Source organism: Poromitra crassiceps (genome assembly GCF_964638095.1).
Source record: "Poromitra crassiceps genome assembly, chromosome: 11".
In the NCBI taxonomy this organism is placed as follows: Eukaryota; Metazoa; Chordata; class Actinopteri; order Beryciformes; family Melamphaidae; genus Poromitra; species Poromitra crassiceps.
In genome coordinates, this window is record NC_139643.1 from 37,293,775 (window position 1) to 37,313,774 (window position 20,000).

The 20,000-nt window shown below is 47.6% G+C and overlaps 1 protein-coding gene across 1 annotated transcript in view; it reads right to left on the minus strand.

Moving 5' to 3' along the window:
* The window catches only part of LOC310785134 (growth factor receptor-bound protein 10-like), a gene marked incomplete at its 5' end in the record, with an annotated part of 50,727 nt that overhangs the window by 27,242 nt on the left and 3,485 nt on the right, over window positions 1-20,000 (minus strand). The window contains 3 exons of the mRNA XM_083646122.1: window positions 10,226-10,349; window positions 12,640-12,865; window positions 16,529-16,622. Of these exons, the coding sequence (XP_083502248.1) occupies window positions 10,226-10,349; window positions 12,640-12,865; window positions 16,529-16,622 (444 nt within the window). The remainder of the gene's footprint in view (window positions 1-10,225; window positions 10,350-12,639; window positions 12,866-16,528; window positions 16,623-20,000) is intronic.

Sequence of the window (20,000 nt, forward strand, 5' to 3'; positions counted from 1 at the left end):
TGTAAATATCCATGTAACGTTAGCCAAAACAGAAACAAAACAGCTCCACATTTCTCTCCCGGCTTCACACGTCAAAAACAGCTCGCAGCTTTGTTGTAAAGCATCAAGTCTGATCTCCACCATGCCCCCGAAAAGGCACCGGATACAACGTGATTTGGATGACGAGTAGGTTAGTCAGCAGTGGTTCTCAAATGGGGGTCCGGGGACGCCCAGGGGTCCTTGAGGGGGTTCCAGGGGGTCCCCAGCCAAAAGGGGGGTGATTTATTTTCGCTATAATTCCATTCATAATGAACACAATGACTATTTTGGTCATGGTGGGTTTTATACACTTTCTGTAATAAAACATCTAAAAGCATCAATCTTATTATCGGGGACCGTGGGACAAAATCCTATCAAATGGGGGTCCGTGGTCTAATCTTTGTCAGTTTAGGGGTCCTTCATGTGAAAACAATTGAGAACCAGTGGGTTAGTGAATAGAGTACCACAGGGATGACGTATTTTTGTAGGCCAACCCTGAAGTTAGCATTGCCATCAGTTCCCTCATATAAGTCAGTGGGATTTTTGTATGGGGATTTTGGTTAGATGCCTGAAATAAGGTATGTGGTTGACAACAGTTTATGAAACTGTGACCTTTGTGTTTAGCAAGATCATCTTCACAAATGAGCACTACTTTTAGGATTTTTCTGAAGCATAAATACAAATCGGCTCGGGACAAAACATCAGAGACAACGGCTCACGGACCGGGCTCGGCTAACACTCTCTCTGGCTATGGACGGGTTCGGACCCAAATATGTGGGCTGAACCGCACTCTAATGTGTACACAGGCGGGTAGACAGAATTCCACTGACTGATTGGCGGCTACCAGTCAGTTCTAGGAATCTATATCTGCTGAAGGTTGGGCTGGGTTGAATGGCATGGCTATTCAGACACAAGGCGTGAATAGACTCCATATTAAAGAATCTCACCGCAGAATGTAATTGAATGATTTATATAAAAACTGGGGGCGGGGGGGGGGGGTGAAGTGGATTTGGCAGAAGAGTTTACGTACTTTTTCCCTGCAAAGATCGCATCCACACCATCTAATCTCTAAATCTAAATCCTCAAACCTAAGAGGCACAAGGGATGCATAGTTTGGTCAGATAACACTGCTCCTGTGTGTGCTGAAGCACACAAAACCGAGCTGAAGAGGTCTGTTCACTCGCTCCTCTTTTGTCCATTTGAAGAGCATAATTTGAATTGGCTCCATCAGTGGCGCAGCTGGCTATCATGATGCTGGCAGCTACAGGACCTGTGGATCCCAGACTGGGAGAAAATTATCTCAAAGGAAGACTTTGATCATCACTAGCATGGATGACACATGTTAACATCAGCTGATCACAGTTCGTGTCTGTTGTCCAGCTGGGGGTCACTGTAGGGGCGCGCTGATGGAGTGAGCGTCGAGGAAATAGATAGTTGATAGTTTTCAAATGTCTACTACTATCCATAAGACAATTCACGTGGATGTTTCAGAAACGGCCTGATCGGTAGTGTGGCATGTCTGTTTGGGCCTGACCGATTAATCGATGAGCTGATATTATTGGCGGATATTGGCCATTCACAGATATCAGATGATGAGGCACAGATAAACACCAGTAGCATTTTTGGACAGCTTGTTAGAACAGTGGTTCCCAAAGTGGGGGTCAAGTCCCCCCGGGGGGTCGTGAGACACTGCTGGGTGGGTCGCGAGATGATTTCCAGAATGTGTGAAATTAGCCTAAAGAATGTGTGAACTACAGAATGTGTGAAATACAATTTAAAAACGATAAAAAAAATAGCACATTTGAACCATAATTGATACATTTTGTTTATTTTGTTTATGAAATTGGCACCATTATTTTGGGGGTCGGGGGGTGAAAAGTTGGGGGACCCTTGTGTTAGAATACACAATTTGTCCAGCTGATGGACAAATTTGCATCTTTCATTCAAATGTCCCTGTCAATAAACAAATTCTTGGCCGCACCCCTTAATTCGTGGACACAAGAAGCCATTTCATCTGTCCTCCCACTGCAGCGCTTTGTCCAATCACATGCATTTATGCAAATGGCTTAGCGCAGCACAGCCAATCGTTCCGTGTTCCTGGCAGAGACACGGCACTGTGTGGTGGAGCTGTGTGAGAGGAGACAGCAGAAAAACAAATAGAGTCCGCACACTGGATTTTAAGGCTCCTGGTCAATTTATATATAAAAAATTGACCAGGAGCCTTAAAATCCAGTGTGTGGACTCTATTTGTTTTTCTAATTATTATTCATTTGTCCAGCACCTGACTTCTCGTAGATGTGCATGCTCTCCTGTTTTTTCATGAGAGGAGACAGCAGACAGACAGGGAGAGAAAGGGACAGAAGGTAGCGAGTGATGACAAAGAAACGGCTTGTTAAATAAAAGTGCATACTTAACAGATGATACTGTTGAAAGAAGAGAGTTGCGCCGACTCCATTTTGGTAAGGTGCAAAATACTGGCTGGACAAAACAGGCCAATTTCTCTCACTGAATGGGGGAAGTAAAGGGAGCCAGAGGGAAAGATCAGAGGGACGTCTACTATAGGGAGGGTGTGTTAAAGTCCCAGTATGCATTTGTACGCCCCTGTAAAAATGAGCCATGTTACCATCTCTTTAAACTGATCTGTTTTCATCATTATTGGATCGTATTCTTCACAAAATTAATGAGTGAATGCACTTATAAGACCACAGATGTAACATTCATTATTAAAGGAGCATTGGTTTACTCCTAAACCACGACAAAGCGTATGCAAAACAAAAAGACACAAACATCTTCAATAGGGTTGGGTATCGAAGCTCTCAAAGATTTCCCCATTTCGCTCTCTTTGGCGACACCTACAGTATGGCATTGGTAATTGCAGGTGGGACGTTAGTTTGTTCGGCCATATAACCACCCACAATGCTAGCAGAGACTGGAAAAAAAGTAGCTTGTCATCGTACTTCACACAAGAGTTGCGCTAGCTCCGCCCACCCTCTCTGGGAGGTCCCCACCGACACCCATTTCATAAATGCTGCAATACTGAAAATGCAAAGGCTTCCATCAATGGGCCATAGGCTCAATCAGCATTGTGTTAACTCAGTCTGCGATAGACAGTGACTTGACAGACATTTATTTACGTGAAAGTCTGTGAGATGATCACTTTAATGATTCTCGATTCTTTGAGGGGCGGGTCAAAACTGGTCACAGACTTATTTCACAGAAAAAAACCTTTACATAAGTCATATGATTAATTATTATTAATGCAGGGTGCGAATTAAAAGCCTCAAGAGACAGTATTTCATGGCGAAGGAAGGCAATCTACGGAACAACAGGCAGTATCACAGGATCTGTACATTTTACAGTCAGGAAGGAGTTAGGAGACGGGAAGACATTCATACATTCATACTGGCATACAGGGCCGGGCAGATTTGTTGCTTTTACTACAAACCAAAGGTGCATACCGCGACCGTCCACCGTGGAAATGTAAGCTGAAGCTAAGCACGAGTGAAATTTGTTTAGGAACCGATAAGCAGAACCTAAACTCAACTTTTTACGGGTACCCGGTATCCACCATTTTGGATTTGTTTCTCTCTAGTTCTCGAAGTTCACAACCCTAATCTTTTGCAAAGTATCCTTTTTTCAGTGCTTGACATAATGACAGACACACTCGCAGAAACATGATTATTTGATACAAAACGGATACAAATGCCCCGAAAAATCCACCCAACTTTACTGGATAAGTCTGAACTTAATATTATTATTTAGCCCCCTTCCCGGCAAGCTAGCATATTATGCTTAGCAATGGATGCCTTAGGTCTTCTAGTTTCTTCTGATAACAGGATCTCCACTGTAGCTTTAAAAATGACCCTGCTACAGCCATTTGATTACCCGCAATCAAATGGCCCACCTGCAGTACCTCCACGGCCCACTAGTGGGCCGCGGCCCACAGTTTGGGAATCACTGCTATAGGTGATTCAACACTGTGTGTATAGCCTGCTATGCATGTCAGTAAGCTGATCCTGTTGAACAGGCCTGTCCATCTTCACACACACATGCATACACAGCACCTGATCTGATTGCAGTAGGTCAGCAGACCATTGCGTGCAGAGGTGCATCAGCTGACCACAGAGGAGGGGGGTGTTCTCATATAACAAGTGTGTGTGACTCAAGCTTTAGGAGTGCATTTAGTATTCAATCTCATGACATTGTAAATAACTGATAACTAGTAGCAATAATTTCCCTTGGGGCTTGGTCATAAAACAAAATATTTAAAATTGTATTTGTTTGTGGGGGGGTCGATGTCGACATTTCTTAATATGTAACTTTTTTCTCTCCCAATACTGCGATACACCATTAAAACGACTAACTATGCTATGGCAAAGACCAGCCACTAGAAGGCATGTGGTGTCATTAAGGAAACAGTTGTACTTGCCTTCAAAGGCAACAACCTTAGAGAAAGAAAAGAGCTATCTTGTTCACTGTTGGCCTGGTATCCAGCCCCTATGCATCGCACTTTTCAGCACTCTTGGAATTGGTATGGCGATTCATAGGGGCTGGTTACCAGGCTACTGTAGTTCACTGTAAGGTAAGTGGAACAAAGCCTTACATTGTTGTCATGGCAACAATGCTAATAGCTTTTGCACACCAAGTCCATATTTTCGTCCGAAATTGACGCACGGGGAAAAAAAGAATACGACCTCATTTGTGTCAATCATCATTGACACACCGAGTCCAACAATTATGTCGGACAATTATTTAAGATTTCGGACGAGGTTCGATTTTCTGCCTTTTTCGCATCAGTCAATAGATTTTTGCGAGCTGGGACCCGTCTGTGTTTTCAGATGACGGATTAAAAAACACGCATACAAAAACAATCGGAGTGTGTGTGCAAAGACTTTAAATCATTACAAAAAGCATCAAACTCAACCTACAAGCAAAGAAGATGGACCGAGCCAAACTAGCATGACAGCATTTCTGCAAACTCCTGGGAAGTATGAGTCCAACTGAGAGAATCTCTGCCATGACTGCCAACATATTTGCCAAAAATATGCAACTGAGAGCAGAAAGTGACATGATTAATTTTGTCCATAATCTGCTTTAGCCTTTGTCCATTTTGGCACGCACCAAATATTCAGATAATCCTTTAGAAAGTTTAGACCATGCACTGAATAGTCAACCATGAGAAAAAGGAGTTGCAAATCGCATGTCATTGAAATACTCCGTTCTCTTGACCCCGCTACACAGGGAGGTCAGAGGTCAGGCTCAGCTACATAGAGCACTCTTGGAGCTGGTAGGGACTCAGTGCCTTGCTCAAGGACAATTCAGCAGGGAGGGCTCTTGCCAAAATGTAGGGCTTGAAACGGGCTCCTTTGGTTGAAGGATCATCTCTCTAACCCCAGTGTCCCTGGCCGCAAATTAAAACAGGAATTGTGTGACCGCCAGAGTTCCAACGCCAAAGCAAACCCTTCCCACCAGTGATGACAGGCAGCAGAGAGGACACCTATCCCCGGGGGCCTGACTAAGCCGTGGTATGATGACAGAATTGTATGGCGTAAGACTAGCCTTACCGCAACTTGCGTGGGAAACGGCCATTATCAGAGTTCAGTGTTAACGACAGTCAGGCTCCCGAATTAGCTCTGCATGTTAGTGGCCAGAGGAGCCTGGTGCAGGGTTAACTGAGGCTGCACAGGAGCCTGGTGCAGGGTTAACTGAGGCTGCACAGGAGCCTGGTGCAGGGTTAACTGAGGCTGCACAAGAGCCCGGGTGCAGGGTTAACTGAGGCTGCACAGGAGCCTGGTGCAGGGTTAACTGAGGCTGCACAGGAACCTGGTGCAGGGTTAACTGAGGCTGCACAGGAGCCTGGTGCAGGGTTAACTGAGGCTGCACAGGAGCCTGGTGCAGGGTTAACTGAGGCTGCACAGGAGCCTGGTGCAGGGTTAACTGAGGCTGCACAGGAGCATGGTGCAGGGTTAACTGAGGCTGCACAGGAGCCTGGTGCAGGGTTAAGTGAGGCTGCACAGGAGCCTGGTGCAGGGTTAACTGAGGCTGCACAGGAGCCTGGTGCAGGGTTAACTGAGGCTGCACAGGAGCCTGGTGCAGGGTTAAGTGAGGCTGCACAGGAGCCTGGTGCAGGGTTAAGTGAGGCTGCACAGGAGCCTGGTGCAGGGTTAAGTGAGGCTGCACAGGAGCCTGGTGCAGGGTTAAGTGAGGCTGCACAGGAGCCTGGTGCAGGGTTAAGTGAGGCTGCACAGGAGCCTGGTGCAGGGTTAAGTGAGGCTGCACAGGAGCCTGGTGCAGGGTTAACTGAGGCAGCACAGGAGCCTGGTGCAGGGTTAAGTGAGGCTGCACAGGAGCCTGGTGCAGGGTTAACTGAGGCTGCACAGGAGCCTGGTGCAGGGTTAACTGAGGCTGCACAGGAGCCTGGTGCAGGGTTAACTGAGGCTGCACAGGAGCCTGGTGCAGGGTTAACTGAGGCTGCACAGGCAGATATTCCCCTCATTTGCTTCTAAAATCTGATCTAGACGCAGCTTGATGTTATCTGTTCATGATGAGGACAAATCCATCTATGTTATCTAAGGCCATGCAGACCATAAAGCTGTCATGTGCACGCAAGCACGCACCACTGAGCTATATCGATGGCACACACACACACACACACACACACACACACACACACACACACACACACACACACACACACACACACACACACACACATTATACTGGCTCACTCTGACTCTGTGTACGCCTGTGAATCAGAGCTATGAGAAAAGACTGTAGCTCAGTGAAGAATGTTCAGATTCAAACAGCTGGAGAGAGAGACAGAGAGAGAGAGACACACACACACACACACACACACACAGAGAGACACACACAGAGAGAGAGACAGAGAGAGGGAGAGACAGAGAGAGAGAGAGACACACACAGAGAGACACACAGAGAGAGAGACAGAGAGAGGGAGAGACACACACAGAGAGACACACAGAGAGAGAGACAGAGAGAGGGAGAGACAGAGGGAGAGAGACACACACACAGAGAGACACACAGAGAGAGAGACAGAGAGAGACACACACAGAGAGAGACACATAGAGAGAGAGACAGAGAGAGAGAGAGAGACAGAGGGTGAGAGAGAGACTGAGACAGAGATCCTGTCTAGTCTATGGTAAAGCCGTGCCAACACAAATACTATGCAACTATGTGTCTCTAGACCACTGCAAGGTACATCTGAGAGTCTCGTCTCCATTGTTGTGTAAGCCATCCTCAATGCATTTGACCAAAACCCTCCTCATGCTGCATAACCCCACCAACCACAAACAACCCCCCCTTCAGGCACGTGCGTGCGACTGCAAACACACACACACACACACACACACACACACACACGCACGCACACATGCACGCGCACACACACACACACACACACACACACACACACACACACACACACACACATACACATGCACACGTACGCACACACACAGAATCTTCAAACCATGCACAACCTCAGCCCAGCCCTTCTTTTAGCTCATAAAAGACATTACACAACATAGCATGCAGAGGGAGGCACTGAGGTCTGGAGTTAAATGCTACGACATGGCCGCTCTGCCTGCCCGTGCTGCTGATCTCCACTGATTCCACTGCTAAAGCTTTCATTTCATCAGCCGTACACTGGACAAGCTTTTATTTCTTTCTTTATTACAGCATATTATTTAGAAGTGCATCGTAAGTCAACACGCATCCACAATTGGAGGCTGGAGATGCAAGCCCTCACTCAAGGAGGAGGCCACTTTCATGCGTGGTGCTGGTTTTGTTTTGTTTGTGATGTAGCTGTGAGCTACCTTAAAGGGTTGGAACATGTTGAAGTGATTTTTCCATCAGCCTTTCACTGGTTCCACTACCTGCCATTGTGGGAGAAACTCTGAAAGCTCCGTTTGTGCCGTTTATGACCATCATGCTTCGAAGAAACGAAAAGAAGACCATCATAATCTTTTGAAATGGAGGGACAATAATATGTCCCCCCACCGACATGATTGCAAGTTCTTGGTAAACAACACGATAGCGTCATATGTAACGGACACGAGTGTACCACAAGCCACCTAGTGTTTTGGAGGTGTACCGCAGCCAACGCGCTGAGTTTCGTTCGAGTATGCACAGTCTCGCTGTCGCCGCTCAAAGTCTGCGCAGAACCCTGTCAGCGCTTTAAGGCAGGGAGAGCAGCAGCAAAGACCCCCGGGTACAGAACAGAGCAAGCAACAATGACAACAGAAACGCCATCGTTTAAGTCAGACACAGCATGTAAGGAGGAGCTGGGGTGGAGGTGGGTTTGCAAACAGCTTGCAGAGAAAGCCGAAAAAAGAAGGTGGAAATGAAGCAGCTTTAAATAGGGCACCCTGTATGAGATTTGCCAATTGAAAGCCTAGAAGGAGATCAGCTGAGCCATCAGCTGATGTGGGCTGGGCTGGGTTTGTGAACTGAGCTTGACTTCGTGGCCTGCCAGAAGTATTGCCACAATCGATTTATACTAACGTCTCGAAATGAATGTGGAAATGATTGAATTGATGTTAAAATGCTACATGAAGCAACTCGAACTGAGACTAAACAAAGCTGCTTCAGGCCTATAAAAAGCAGTAGCTGCTCATTTGCTACTCAGACAAGCCTCCAGACTGACAGACAGATGAACTAAGAGCTGAGGACGAGATACAGATGTTCTGGAAAACAGACATCTTTCAACCTCTAGTCAACTTTCACAGACAGACAGTCAAACACACATGCACGCACGCACCCAAACACACACACAGACGCACGCACACGCACACGCACACGCCCACCCACACACACACACACACACACACACACACACACACACACACACACACACACACACACCCCTTGTGCAAATGTGTCTGACTGTTTGTCAGAGTCTGACTCTGGACCTTGTGAGATGATGTCAAGGAAATGCATACATTGTGGTTTGTCTAATCAGGTGTGTGTGTGTGTGTGTGTGTGTGTGTGTGTGTGTGTGTGTGTGTGTGTGTGTGTGTGTGTGTGTGTGTGTGTGTGTGTGTGTGTGTGTGTGTGTGTTGAGAGGGAGAGAGAGAGAGAGAGAGGGCATCTAAAATAACTTGTATTGTTCAGGGTGGGCATCCTGAGAACCTCTCTGACAAGGACAGAACATTCCTGGGATAGGAGGCTCTGCCGGGGGAAGGAAAGGCTAGACTATAACACACATACATACACACACACATGCATGCACACACACACGCGCACGTTATGACGTTCAGAGCGTGTGAACGGGAAGCGAGTGTCTGTCTTGCCTGAGCCGGTGGACGGATTCAAAGGGTTCAGAGAGCTCCGACCTGCGACGTTCCCAGACATATTCCCAGTCTGGCCGCGGAAGTCTGCCCTCCACACTCTGTCATCAGCATCCTGGAACCACCACTCACCTCCTTCCACAACAACACATCACCTTCGCTCTGTGTGTGTGTGTGTGTGTGTGTGTGTGTGTGTGTGTGTGTGTGTGTGTGTGTGTGTGTGTGTGTGTGTGTGTGTGCGTGTGCGTGTGCATGTGTGTGTGTGTGTGTGCGTGTGTGTGTGCGTGTGTGATTGATAACCGCGCTTCCACAATAACACAGATAGCCCAGGGTGAGCGGTTGTGTAATGGAAGGAACGGCTTTCCGTAGCCAAAGACAACACATGCTGCCCTGACCAGAGCACAACAGGCCAGTCAGCTGGTTCCTACGCACACACACTCGCGACACAGGTCAGACAAAGGACAACCAACACAATGAGGAATCCAAAATCTATGAGGCCCATATCGGTATCGACCAGTAGATGGAACCGTTTGTATCAGTGATTCTAACTGATACAATGACAAGTGATACTTCGCTGTATTTCAGTGTAGCTGTGTAGCCATGTGCATTTGATTACACCGGTGGAGTGCCCGTTCACATGCATAGAGCGCTGTTCGGTCGTTTATTCAAAGTCTAATGGTACATTTTCTTTGAATTCCTTACTTTTAGCTATGCATTGTTGTAAGCAGACCGGATGGCAGCAGATAATAGAACGCTTATCCATAAGAGACTTGACTTGGACTAAGTTGTGACCAAAGGCTTGAGACTTGACTTGGACTCTAGATCAAAGACTTGAGACTTGAATTGGACTTGCAAAAAAAGGACTTGTGAGCACCTCTGTGTGGTGCAGGTGTACTCACATGGGTGTCGGAGGTCTGGATGGGGCTGAGGACGGGGGAGCCTGCTGGGCTGCAGAGCTCAGGGAAGGGGTTGGGGATGGCAGGCAGGGAGTACGGACGCAGCTGCTGCTCTTCCTGCAGACGCCTGCAGAGGGAGACACATACACATGTACAGCATGTCAATATCTCACAGCTACAGTTCAATAATCCACCAGTAGTGTACTGGTGCATTTGGGCAGTGGTGTGTAGAGTTCTAAAAATCTATACTCGAGTTGAAGTACAATTACTCCCATAAAAATGACTGTAAAAAGTCAAAGTGAAAATCAACATTTGAGAAATCTACGTACTCAAGTAAAAGTAAAAAAAATAAAAAATATAAGTAACATGGTTAATAAATTACTCCAAATAGCTTACAAGTTACTTTCCATTTTAATCTTTTTAGGGTGTGTGGGCCAGTGCAAAAACAGTGCTTCTTGATCAAACTTTTTTTTAAAGAAGTAGAGCAGGTAGGCTAATCAAACAAATAAAGATAGCCTATTGAGATATGAACAATCTCTCACTCGCTCCATCTCTTCCTCTCTACCCCTCTCTTCCTGACCTACTCGCCTCTTTCTACTTTTTCCTATCTGTCCCAGAGTGGACAAATGTAGCAAAGCAAAAAGTAGATTACTGGCTCAAAACTTTTGAAGTGTTTTCTGAAAATCGCGTTTTACGCTTCAGAAATCATAAAAGTGGTCCTCATTTGTGAAGATGATCTTACCGAACACAAATGTAGCTGTTTCATAAACTTTTGCTAACCACAGACCTTATTTCAAGCATTTAACCAAAATCCCCATACAAAAATCCCATTGACTTTTACACGTAAGAGCCGGAAGTGCTAACATCGGGCCGGTTGCACCAACTGGTCTTACACTGGTCTTAAGCTAAGTTGGTCGTAACTTTACGACCTAACAGCTACGCCGGTTGCACCAAGACGGCTTAAGCCTTCTTTTCACTACGCCCAGGCGTAAGAGTTACGCCTGGTCAGGAGGAGGCGTAGCGCCTGCCTGTAACAGAGATCTCCGTGTCTTATCAGCGGAGACCGTTTTGAGTCCTTACCCTCATCATCGTAACACAGCCAGTTCTCCATCTTTTGAAGCATGATGTTAGATTACAACGAGCTAGTTGTGTGGCTTAGCCTTCCAAAATGTTGCCGTTAATTTTTTAGAATGTAATACATAGAATTGGGAACGTTACATTCAATTTCATTCAGACTGTCTTTCTGGCTCAATCGCTGCCATTTTTCCCCCGGAGCGAGGGAGGGTGGGAGGAAAGAGGGTGTTTTACAGTAGTGGCTGAGAGAGCGTAGTGGCACAGTGCTCCAAGCAGGTCGCGAGGCACATTTTTTGCAACATCATCCAATCAGGGTGCATTCCCTGGCAATTCACATGGACGCGCATTGCTACGACCAGCATAGTTAAGACCAGACGTAAGCCGTGTTGGTGCAACAGGCGTAAGTCCATGGTCTTAACTAAGACCGACGTAGGAGTTACGACCAGGCATAGTTAAGACCAGTTGGTGCAACCGGCCCCAGGTCTTCCAAACCCATTCCTGTGGTACTCTATTATGAACATGTTTGTAGTGGCGTGCATATTGTGCAACATATCGTGGGCATGGTATTACAGAGAGAGCTTAGATAATCCTGGTTGCTTGATATCGCCGTATACCTTACAACGGTATATCGTAGGGCTGTGGCGATTCACTTATCTCCCGATTCGATACTATCACGATTCTTGGGTGCCGATTCGATTTATATTGCGATTCTTAAGTATTCCGATTCTACGATTATTGCAATTCGATATTACGATTTATTGCGATTTTTGTTTCTTTTTTTCTTTTCTTTTTTCAGTTTGTTTGCTTTTTTACACTAGATTAGAACATGGGAAAAGTTGAATCATACACTAGAGACTGTATATTATATCATGAGTAGGGCTGGGCGATATAGTTAAAAACAGGGGTGGATTGGGATCATAATTCAGGCCGGGCATTAGATACCAAGCAGGCCAGGCCGATATGGGCTGACGCGCGTGAAATTTGGGCCATTTGAAGCCCAATTTGGGCCGTTTGAAGCCAGATTTGGGCCGTTTGAAGTCCAATTTTACAATGAGATGCACCCACTTTAACCCTGAAGTGTAAATATTACTTCAGACTAACTAATAAAGTAATAAAACCACTAGTAAACCAGTAGGCGGCGCCTAAAAAAAAAAAAAAAAAAAATATATTATTTTTATCGATTCTGGAATAAAAGATCGATTCAAAAAATCGTGACATTAAAAATCGCGATACTTAGGTGAATCGATTTTTTCCAACACCCCTAGTATATCGTTATATCCCTAATAGGCGCACAGCTAAAACAGCCCGATAGTTCCATCGTATCTGGTCTGTGTGGCGTCTACCTGACTGCCTGGAGGATGTGCATGGGCTGAGAGCGCCGCAGCCGCTCCCTGGAGGGTGTGGAGAGTGGCAGGGGCAGGGCGGCGCGCTGGCCCCCGCGCCCGGGGGGGGCGGCATGGTGCACGTGGTTGTTGTGCAGGAGCAGCGCCGTGTCGGCCTGCGTCGAGTACACGCTCTCCATGGAGGAGTTCATCTCGTTCACCAGCTGCTCCAGGTCCACATCATCGTCTGAGAGAGAGAGAGAGAGCGAGCGAGCAAGAGAGAGAGCGAGAGAGATGACCAAGTTGCAAGGCGGCAGATAGCCACTAGGTGTCGCCTCAGAGAACAGTATGGGAAAGATTACTCTGCAAAAACAAATGATAAACAATGGCTTACATTTACAAATATAAAACACTCCAAAACTGGCTGACGGGCATAAAACAATGATCCTATAAAGAATCTGGCAGAGAGCTCTGTGTAATAATTCTCTTTACAAAACAATTAAACATAACTACTGAGATCAAATCTAATTTAATCAGTCTAGTCTCAATAATAATAATAATAATAATAATAATAATAATAATAATAATAATAATAATAATATAATAATAATCGTAGCAGCCAAGTATTGTGACAAATAATAAAACATCCTTACATCTGCAGGAGACCCAGAATGATTATTATTATTATGCATTAAGTAAGTTGTTTTTCTTCACATGAAGGGATTAATGAAGGTTACGGGGAAAGTAGACCTATGAAGGTGCTAAACCTGATTTCTACACTACATCCCTGGTCTGGTCTCAGGTTTTGTGTCTTGGTTGGTCCATGCACATTTTTAAGCACTGCGATCCAATGTCCTCACAGTTAGAGAGAGACGAGGTAAACACTGTGCACGTGGATGTCAGCCATTATTGTGGAATGGGCCCATTTTAGGCTGAAGGGTTGGGCTTATGGTCAGAATGAGGGTTGGGCTAAGCATTTAGTAGGAATGAATGTCCTCACAAGTAGAGTATGTCGGCGTGTGTGCATGTGTGTGTGCGTGCGTATGTGTGTGTGTGTGTGTGTGCATGTGTCCGTCCAAGGCCCTTTGGTCCTATGTGCGTCCCACCCCAACACCACACACAGAATTCCTGACATTCCTGCAGGGAGAAACTACAGCGCTCGGAGAACGCTCACCAGCCTACATGGTACATGGTGGCCAAACGACGCCTGGTCTACCACCACAAGGCCCTATGTGTCTAGCCAGACTCTTCTCTTCTGTGGCTTCTCGATCTTTAAGAAAAGGCTAAAGACACAGCGCTGAGCGTCAGGGTAGTGCAGCGCTAGATTCCCTGCCTACAACACAAGGGTCGCAGGTTCAAGCCCCCGTGTTCCCTCCGGCTTGGTCGGGCGTCCATACAGGCACAATTGGCTGTGTCTGCGGGTGGGAAGCCGGATTAAGTGTTATTAGATTTTAATTTATCTGCCTCTCTAGGGCTGTTCACACACACTGCATGCTCTTAGCCCTGGACTAAAAATAGGGCTAAGATAGCCCCAGGCTAACTTAGCCACTTTTCACACACACACACACACACACACACACACACACACACACACACACACACACACACACGTTAGCCCAGGTTAACCTAAAGCCAGGGCTATGTGATTCACTTGATACTGGCCAGGTTTCACACTGGCAACTTTAAGCCCTGTGTTTAGATGGAAAGTCGGGGTTAGGGGATAACCCTGCTCCAGAGCAGGGCCAGCTAGCCGGGGCTAAAGTCAGGGTTAACCCACTTTGGAATGGGCCAGGATTGTGCAAGTGTGACAGCTTTCTTAGCCCTGGGCTAACAGCTCTCTTAGCCCCAGGCTAAGAGACTGACATAACCCTGGCTAAGAAGTGTAGTGTGAAAAGCCCTCACAGCACCTGCACTTAGCTTTATGGCGCTCACTCTTGTTCTATTCTGACTAGAACTTTGCTTATGTTGTACTCAAATGTCCATCGATTTGGATAAAAGCCAAATGGGAAATTGAAAATTGAAAAAATAGGGCACCAAAATACATGCAACCCCCTCCACACCCCCTCCTCACCCTCTTCTACACACAGATAATAAACCTCTGGACTATAAAGGGGCTGTACCAAACACAGCAAGGGTCGGCCATGTCTGATCTCGGATCACAAAGAGGTAAGCATCACACACACGCACACACACACACACACACACAACAGACGGCCTGGGACATGGGGTCATGTGATGTCTGGGTTCATGAGTGGGACAGGGGCGGCAAACGGGCAAACGGCTGGAAAGAACAGGGAGCAGATGAGGACACTGAAAGAACACACCTAAAACAGCCCAAAGCTAAATGTGTCTGTTGCAGCCCCACAGAGGAGCAAACAAACATGTAACGCTAGTTGTAGGCTACTCACTTTGAGTTGAAAGGACTCTCAGCTCAGTCAGCACCGTCCGCTCCGCAGCTCATAGTCAACTTTCTTGCATGCTTATAAACTTGTGACATCAACTCCTCATCTGTCCTCCAACTTTCATCCAACTTTTCTCAGTCCGACTTGCGGATATTATTTGCCGCAACATGTGAATTATAGGTGGGCCCAGTATAACGTTAGTGGACTTGCCTGCATGCTCGCTGAGCTTGTCAAGAGAGCTGTGTGACTGCTGCTACTTCACGTTATAAATAGCCGCGAAGCACAACTATAAAGGACTTTCAAGTCCTTTATATTAGCTCGTAGCGGCTACGTTATAGCTACGTTATAAACAAAGTACCGTAAATTCCGCACTATAAGCCGCACCGGACTATAAGCCGCAGCAGCAAAATTGACTGTTTGTTACATATATAAGCCGCACCGGACTATAAGCCGCGGGTGTTTTAATGTTTTTTTTTTTTTTTTTTTTTTTTTTTTTTTTAATTGTGTTTTAATGTTTAATTACCATATGTAAGGGTTCGTGCACAGAGGGGATTGTCGGGAAAGAGATGGCTGTTTGAGGAAGCTCCCATTTATTAACATTTCAACAAAACAACATAACACAACACCACCTGTGTTTTTTTTTACAGTGCACACAGTGTCCGCGGTGTGGTGAAAAGAGGGCAAGAGAGGAAATTAAAATAGAAGTGGATTTATAGTTAGAAAGAGTGCTAAAGAAGAGAGAATTCCGTTTTTTTTCTTTTTTTTTTCTGAAAAAATCCATAGATAAGCCGCACCGTTATATAAGCCGCAGGGGCCAAAAAAGGCCAAAAAACGGGGAAAAAGCCGCGGCTTATAGTCCGGAATTTACGGTAAACAACTTGAATTCACTTGAACACTTGTAATGTTACTGACTGACACACTGGGTTGAAAATGAGGAAAGAATACAAAGTTTCATGTTTATAAGACGGCCTCTTTCATGTCCCTGTGTGCTGCCTGGCTGCTGGGTGCGTTTGTTTGTTCTCACGGTGCGTGCCGGTGTGAGTTGATCCCCGTGTTAAACAGTGTTAGCCCGAAAGACCCCGCCCAGCCAGAAAACTAGAGACAGTCTCACGAAGCACTCTTGTTAGCCAGCTGCACACCAAAACACACAGTTGTAATTTTATATGATGACTATTTTGGGACCCGCCACGTGGCGGGTAGACAGACCTCTGAGCATCACACACCAAACGTAAAATCTAGTCGCCATTGGCGCTTGGCGGGTGTTCCTTTCGGGCCCTGCCTATGGCGATGAGCGGTAATTGCAGGTGAGATCCGAACAGCAGCCATTGGAGTCGCCCCCTGCTGGCCATTCGAAAGAATGCAGGTTTAAGGCACTTTCACACTGGCTTCACTTTTCAGCCGCGGAGGTTGCCACTTGGTGTCAAGGGAGTAAATTCCTGTCTATCTACTGTAGATGTGAAAGGAGAGGAGAAGAGTGAGGACGGGACGGGACGGGATGGGAGCGTTACCGTGGTGATGTGCAGAGTTTCGTTTGGCCGAGCGCTGAAAGCCTGGAACAATCAGCTCCTCAGACCTGTGAGAGGAACTCCGGTCCACGGTTTCCTGTAAAAACAACAACAAACAAACCATAAGAAAGATTTAAACCAAAAATAAATATGTGTTGTGAGTTTGTCACGCCAGAGAAGCATGTGTTCTTAACCACCTTAGCCAAATTTGAGCGATAAAACATTTCAGTATATAAAATTAGGTTTCAAAATCATGAAAAAATAAGCAGTATATCTCTAATCTGAAACTGTGACGGTGTGTCTGCTGAAGTGCTCCCCCCAGTGGTGTGTAACTTGATACAGTTTTGATGCATTTTTTGAATTTGCATCAAAACAGTCTACTGTAACTCCACAATTCAGTACTAGATGGTGCTAAGGATTTTCACGTTTTCAGCAACTCCTGTGTCATGTGTTTAGAAACAAATCTCTGAATTTGGTTTCCAGGGACTTTCAAAAAGCCATTCTTTATGAGGTCATAACTTAACATATGAGTTGTTTTACTGAGGAGAACGTTTAGGGGGTCAAATGACATGTAGGCTTAGCCTCTGCTCTCCAGGAACATCAAGCCTGAACTGCAAACACACTGACACTTTGACCCTGTAACACCATGACTTTGTGACCCCGTGACCTTTCACCCCCCCCCCCCCCACCCACACACACACATCATCCCCCTCTCCAATGTTGGACTCGCATCAGATTAATTTGTGTGTAAAAAAAACAAATCATTTTTACAGCAAAAACACACAAGCTCACAATGACTAGAAGCACACACACACACACACACACACACACACACACACACACACACACACACACACAAACACACACACACACACACACACGCACAGTCGCACACACACAGCCAAGTTCGGCACACATTGTCTAATTTGAAGCAGCCTCGGGGCGAGAGCGCTGCAGAGAACGAGGGAGGGAAAAAAAGCCAAACAAATTTTCAATCTCCACTTTTCCAGGAAAAAGAAGAACGCGGAAGCACGGCTTCCAGGAACTGCTGGCGGCCAGAGGTCCCATCGTGAATGCATGTGCATACACACACAGACTCGCTGCTCCCCCCGCTGCTCCGAAAACATCCATAAATGCCCAGAGTAAGATTTATAGCTCTGAGAAGAAGCGGCCAAAGGCTTTCCAAGGAAGGCAACTTGGCTGCAGCCAGGGCCTGTGGACCAACAGAGCTAGTCTGCAGCCAGGGCCTGTGGACCGACAGAGCTAGTCTGCAGCCAGGGCCTGTGGACCAACAGAGCTAGTCTGCAGCCAGGCCTGTGGACCGACAGAGCTAGTCTGCAGCCAGGCCTGTGGACCGACAGAGCTAGTCTGCAGCCAGGGCCTGTGGACCAACAGAGCTAGTCTGCAGCCAGGACCTGTGCACCAACAGAGCTAGTCTGCAGCCAGGGCCTGTGGACCAACAGAGCTAGTCTGCAGCCAGGGCCTGTGCACCAACAGAGCTAGTCTGCAGCCAGGGCCTGTGGACCGACAGAGCTAGTCTGCAGCCAGGGCCTGTGGACCGACAGAGCTAGTCTGCAGCCAGGGCCTGTGGACCGACAGAGCTAGTCTGCAGCCAGGGCCTGTGGACCGACAGAGCTAGTCTGCAGCCAGGGCCTGTGGACCGACAGAGCTAAGTCTGCAGCCAGGGCCTGTGGACCGACAGAGCTAGTCTGCAGCCAGGGCCTGTGGACCGACAGAGCTAGTCTGCAGCCAGGGCCTGTGGACCGACAGAGCTAAGTCTGCAGCCAGGGCCTGTGGACCGACAGAGCTAGTCTGCAGCCAGGGCCTGTGGACCAACAGAGCTAGTCTGCAGCCAGGGCCTGTGGACCGACAGAGCTAGTCTGCAGCCAGGGCCTGTGGACCGACAGAGCTAGTCTGCAGCCAGGGCCTGTGGACCGACAGAGCTAGTCTGCAGCCAGGGCCTGTGGACCGACAGAGCTAGTCTGCAGCCAGGGCCTGTGGACCGACAGAGCTAGTCTGCCGCCAGGGCCTGTGGACCGACAGAGCTAGTCTGCAGCCAGGGCCTGTGGACTGACAGAGCTAAGTCTGCAGCCAGGGCCTGTGGACCGACAGAGCTAGTCTGCAGCCAGGGCCTGTGGACCGACAGAGCTAGTCTGCAGCCAGGGCCTGTGGACCGACAGAGCTAGTCTGCAGCCAGGACCTGTGGACCGACAGAGCTAGTCTGCAGCCAGGGCCTGTGGACCGACAGAGCTAGTCTGCAGCCAGGGCCTGTGGACCGACAGAGCTAGTCTGCCGCCAGGGCCTGTGGACCGACAGAGCTAGTCTGCAGCCAGGGCCTGTGGACCGACAGAGCTAGCGACAGAGCTAGTCTGCAGCCAGGGCCTGTGGACCGACAGAGCTAGTCTGCAGCCAGGGCATGTGCACCAACAGAGCTAGTCTGCAGCCAGGGCCTGTGGACCAACAGAGCTAGTCTGCAGCCAGGGCCTGTGCACCAACAGAGCTAGTCTGCAGCCAGGGCCTGTGGACTGACAGAGCTAGTCTGCAGCCAGGGCCTGTGGACTGACAGAGCTAGTCTGCAGCCAGGGCCTGTGGACTGACAGAGCTAGTCTGCAGCCAGGGCCTGTGGACTGACAGAGCTAGTCTGCAGCCAGGGCCTGTGCACCAACAGAGCTAGTCTGCAGCCAGGGCCTGTGGACTGACAGAGCTAGTCTGCAGCCAGGGCCTGTGGACCGACAGAGCTAGTCTGCAGCCAGGGCCTGTGGACTGACAGAGCTAGTCTGCAGTCCTCAGGCCGCAGCTGAATAGCAGCACACAGAGTTTCAACCACTTCCCTACTAAACTCCCTGTGATATACTGTGTGTCTTACTCATCATAGGGAGACAAATAGGAGCCAACGTGCACATCACAGCGGGGAGCACTCTCCCTCATGTTCCACGTCCGTTTATTTTTTCCAATCGTAAGACCTTTTCTCCAGACATCCACAAACGATTCATGAATGCAGAGGCAATCCTATGTCTGCAGAACAGAACTTTTCTTCTTCTTCATGGTATTTGGACAGCACACTGTCTGTCTGTCTGTCTGTCTGTGTGTCTGTCTGTGTGTCTGTCTGTCTGTCTGTCTGTGTGTCTGTCTGTGTGTCTGTCTGTGTGTCTGTCTGTGTGTCTGTCTGTGTGTCATCTATCTTGTTTCAGAGTCATCATTACTTTGCCTTATAGTCCGTGGCTTGGGATAAAGTGTTTTCCTGAACATGCGGTACTACTGTGTACACTGTGTATGCAGTTGCAGGACAGCGTCCTATCTCTAGTAATGGATATCAGTGCAGTGGCTTTAGCACTAATGTACTGTATAGCTGGAATTAAACCCGTGGAAAATCCCCTTCCCCTATCAATGGCACGCCCGCGCTAACGTTAGCAGCTATCGCAGAAACAAGAACTAACTCAACTTTTACAGCTACCGTCCCACGTCATAACCTCAC